The sequence below is a fragment of the Quercus lobata genome, chromosome 1 (genome assembly GCF_001633185.2).
Source record: "Quercus lobata isolate SW786 chromosome 1, ValleyOak3.0 Primary Assembly, whole genome shotgun sequence".
NCBI lineage: Eukaryota > Viridiplantae > Streptophyta > Magnoliopsida > Fagales > Fagaceae > Quercus > Quercus lobata.
Genome location: NC_044904.1, coordinates 25,283,780 through 25,287,425, shown reverse-complemented (window position 1 = coordinate 25,287,425; position 3,646 = coordinate 25,283,780). Strand labels below are relative to the sequence as shown.

Here is a 3,646-nt window from a genome sequence, read left to right as displayed (position 1 = left end):
ACTAAAGAAATATGGTAAGGACAAGCCTAGATGCGGGTATTTCAAGCAATTGTGACGTGAAACCAAATTCCACCATAATTCTATAGGCTCTCTGGAATTGAAATTGATTATATAACATACACGCAATTATTCAATTTTTTTTGTTGTTGAATATTTAATAAATCTAGTGCGTAATTTGGTTCCCTCTGTCACTGAAGTTATCTCCACACGCCAAGAAAACTTAATAATTCGTACAATTTAAAACTTGTTGGCATTGTCATTGACCGCTCAATGAATTGTTTTATAAACACCAAAACTTAATCAAGTGGGAAAGCGGCTTTCAACATTTTTATTTATTTGTTCTTGTTTTCTTTGATTCCGGAGAATAAAATCCCTTAAGAAAGTGTTTTCCTAGTTGGACGACATATTCAGAGCTAGTACTTCAGAAAAAGTTGAATTTGAGTACTTGAGAGCCTGCCCATTCTTTAATCCGTGATTCAAAAATGCTTGCTCTTTATATGCAAAAGTGGAAAAGTGAAAAATTATTTACAGTACGTTTATTTGAATGACCTTTATGGATTATAGGTCCTGTAAAGGGCCATGTGATATATGCACTATCATTTACCTCATAGTGACACAACTTGATGGTTTCCATTTTCCAAACAAAGTTTGCGTTTTTTGAGTTTTTGTTTTAGTTAAAAAAAAAATAAAAAATAAAAAGCTTCTTTAACTTATTTGCTTATGTAGAAAATTTTAAAATCTCAATTTTTCTTATTATAACAGTAGTTTTATCCACTTCCAGCAATTAAACAATTAAATTAGTAAAAAAGCCAAACCAACAAAGCAAATACACACTTAGTAGATATAAAGCTATGATAGTTTTGAATTGCATGAGTTGCATATGTAGAAGTTCAAACTAGGCAAATGACTTTTTGGCATCACATTTTGATCAGGCAAGTTGAGTTGATCCTCATACATGCACTTGTTTTAGATTCTGACGTATATTAGTCATATTAAAGTTTCTTTACGTTACTAAGCTATAGTGTGAATTGATACCAAGAGGAGAAGGAAAAAAAGCAAAGCCCACCCAAACAAAACCTAACACTTGCTTGTGTAAGAAAACAAATGGGAAAACAGATCGAAGATTATTACATGGAGAAAATAAATGCAAATCTATAGTATATGCTGGTCACTGACTTTTTCAGTATCAAACTACAGACTGAAAACCCCACCCCCTTTTTCAGAAAAAAAGGCTAAAACTACAAATTGGGGTAAATACTGATAATGACTAATAATTTCAATGCATAAAGTTTTCAAACTTCACATGGGGAGATTCAATTGTGTCCCCCGAAGTTCCTTTGTAAGCTTTTAATTAGGTCCTTCAAATCTCCAATTGCACAGACTAACATGTACAGGGACTAAAGGTTTAGTCAAATTTAGATATTTCCCACACGTGCATTTAGTCAATGACTAATTGTGCAAGATTGTGTTTTTGCATGTGCACACTGAACCCTACCGAAATTACAGCCTTTATGTGATGACCAATTAGCCAATCCAGACTCTGATGACACACCTCTTTTGGGATGTATTTTGAATCTCAAAAGTTTCTAGATTTCTAAATTTCTTCCTTGGAGAAAATGAACAAAAATAAAGCAAAATGGCTCATCATGCAACAGGACACTTTTGTGATCTAAGCTTTATAACTTATTATTAATTTTCAGCCAGTGCCTTTGATGAAGAAACCATGGAAGAGACTACTGGAGCATGTATTGGAATAAAATGATAAAATTAAATTATCCCATAGAAAGGGATTCATGTTAAAAAAACAAACAAAAGGAACAAAATTTTGGAAACTTTTATACCCCCTCCAAACAAGAAAGGAAGAACTGAAAAAGAATCGCATAACGGGTATGGTGGGGATTGGAGTGACAATTATAGACTCCAAGTTTTCTTTACATTTTTCAATAACTTCTCAATCATAAGGAATAATAAGAGAAAAACAAATAGATCAATCCTAATATATCAAATGGTCATTCTAATCTACTAAACATGATTATTCTTCCAAAAAAGAAGAAATAAGGACTAAATTCTATGAGTTCAGTTAAAATATGAGACATTACCACTCAAAATGGAGCTGTAACTAGTTGTGCTTGTTGGTGGTATATAGAAAGAAGTAGAAGACGAAGAAGACAAAGAAGTGACAACAATAGGTGGAGATGAAAAGACTGGTGGAGGTGGTGGTGGAGGAGGAGGAGGTGTCGGCGGTGGAGGCCGAAGAGTTCGTTGTGGTGCAGCAATGGAAACAGCCCCAAAAGGAACTAAATCAGCAGGACTTGAAGAAATGATGTTACTAGTTGCTTCTCTATATTTGTATTTCAATATCTCAGTCCTTACTGAATTAAGTTCTGCTTGTAAAGAATGTATTTGTTGTTGCAAAGCAGAAATTGCACCCATGCACCCGTACACTGGGTCTCTCAGCCTCAAGTTTGCTTCATAAACCAGACTATTTGCTGCATCAGCTCTTTGGCTCTCTGGCACCTCCTAGATAAACCAAAATGGACAAAAAATCAGAAGCTATTTCATCAAAAGCTAAAGTAAATTGTTAGAGATATTTTGGATACCATTAACATCTTGGAGACGTTGCTTGCACCAAAAACTTTGTGAACAGCTGCAAATTTGTGGGGTTCATGTGGAGAGAAATATGGGGAGAAAGGGCATTCTTCAGCACACCTTCTTCTCAAAAGCTTACATGCAGCACAAGGTGTGATAGTGTTCAAGGTCCCAGAAGGACCAAGTAAATGCCTCCTACCCATTTGAGAAGTTGCATCTGTCTCTCTTTTGATCTTTTTTGCTATCTCATCCAATCTCTCCCTAATTAACAACAAGATGATTAATTAAGATAGAAGATGAAGATGAATAATACACAAGATATTGAGTTTCTTGAGCATCCTGTAGTCAAGAGAAAAGTAAAGTTTTTTAACTTTCTTAGATATAATATTTACCTGTCTCTGGACATTAATCAAGCATGCCAGAATTGGTCAATTGTATGGAGCAAAGGCGTGTTCACAGAGAAGAAACAAAGAGAAGACGTAACCAAAAAAATAAGGAGAAACAAAGAAGTATAGGACTAAGGAAGGAGTGCTTATAAGGCAAGGTAATTGGAGGAAGTAGTAGGTCAATGTATTTTATATATATAAAGAACTAATCAAAAGAGTCATGAGAAAAGGTTGAAGAGAGATTCTGATTTTTTGTTATCGATTGGTAATATCCTTAGATTATGTTCAAGGATCCGATTTTGTTGAGTGAGATACAGATTAGCTTTGGTTTGTCATTTAGCGAGAGAGCGAGAGAGAGAGAGAGAGAAAGAGAGAGAGAGCTCTGTCAATAACATGCCACGTGTGAATCTTGGGTATTTGACTTTTGAAAGCAAGCATCTGACCTAAATGTCTGAGCTTGCTTAAAGTTTTTTATTTGGATAATACTGAGCTTGCTTTTGATGATTGTCATAATAGGCTGCAAAAAATTTTCATTGTTTGGGTGCCTCATATTTGTTTTCCAAATTTTGTGACTTTGTTTTTTGTTGAAAAAATTGCAGACAATCTTTTGATAATGTTGGTGGACATTGTGTAATGCATAATTAAAAGGAAAAAAACTGTAGAACGAAGGG

The 3,646-nt window shown here is 34.5% G+C and overlaps 1 protein-coding gene across 1 annotated transcript; it reads right to left on the bottom strand.

Annotated features, from left to right (window-relative positions):
• Positions 1-1,850: 1,850 nt before the first annotated feature.
• LOC115989956 (LOB domain-containing protein 15) lies at positions 1,851-3,232 on the bottom strand. Its single transcript, XM_031113843.1, has 3 exons — positions 2,982-3,232; positions 2,601-2,850; positions 1,851-2,520 (listed from the first exon to the last, which is right to left on the bottom strand). The coding sequence occupies exons 1-3, from the start codon at positions 2,993-2,995 to the stop codon at positions 2,077-2,079; spliced, it is 708 nt and encodes a 235-aa protein (XP_030969703.1). The 5' UTR covers positions 2,996-3,232; the 3' UTR covers positions 1,851-2,076.
• Positions 3,233-3,646: the final 414 nt, after the last annotated feature.

Bases quoted from the DNA above. Each gene is read 5' to 3' on its own strand.
- LOC115989956 (XM_031113843.1), bottom strand. The intron at 2,521-2,600 runs GTATCCAAAATA...TGGTTTATCTAG, and splicing joins ACGTCTCCAAGATGTTAATG to GAGGTGCCAGAGAGCCAAAG.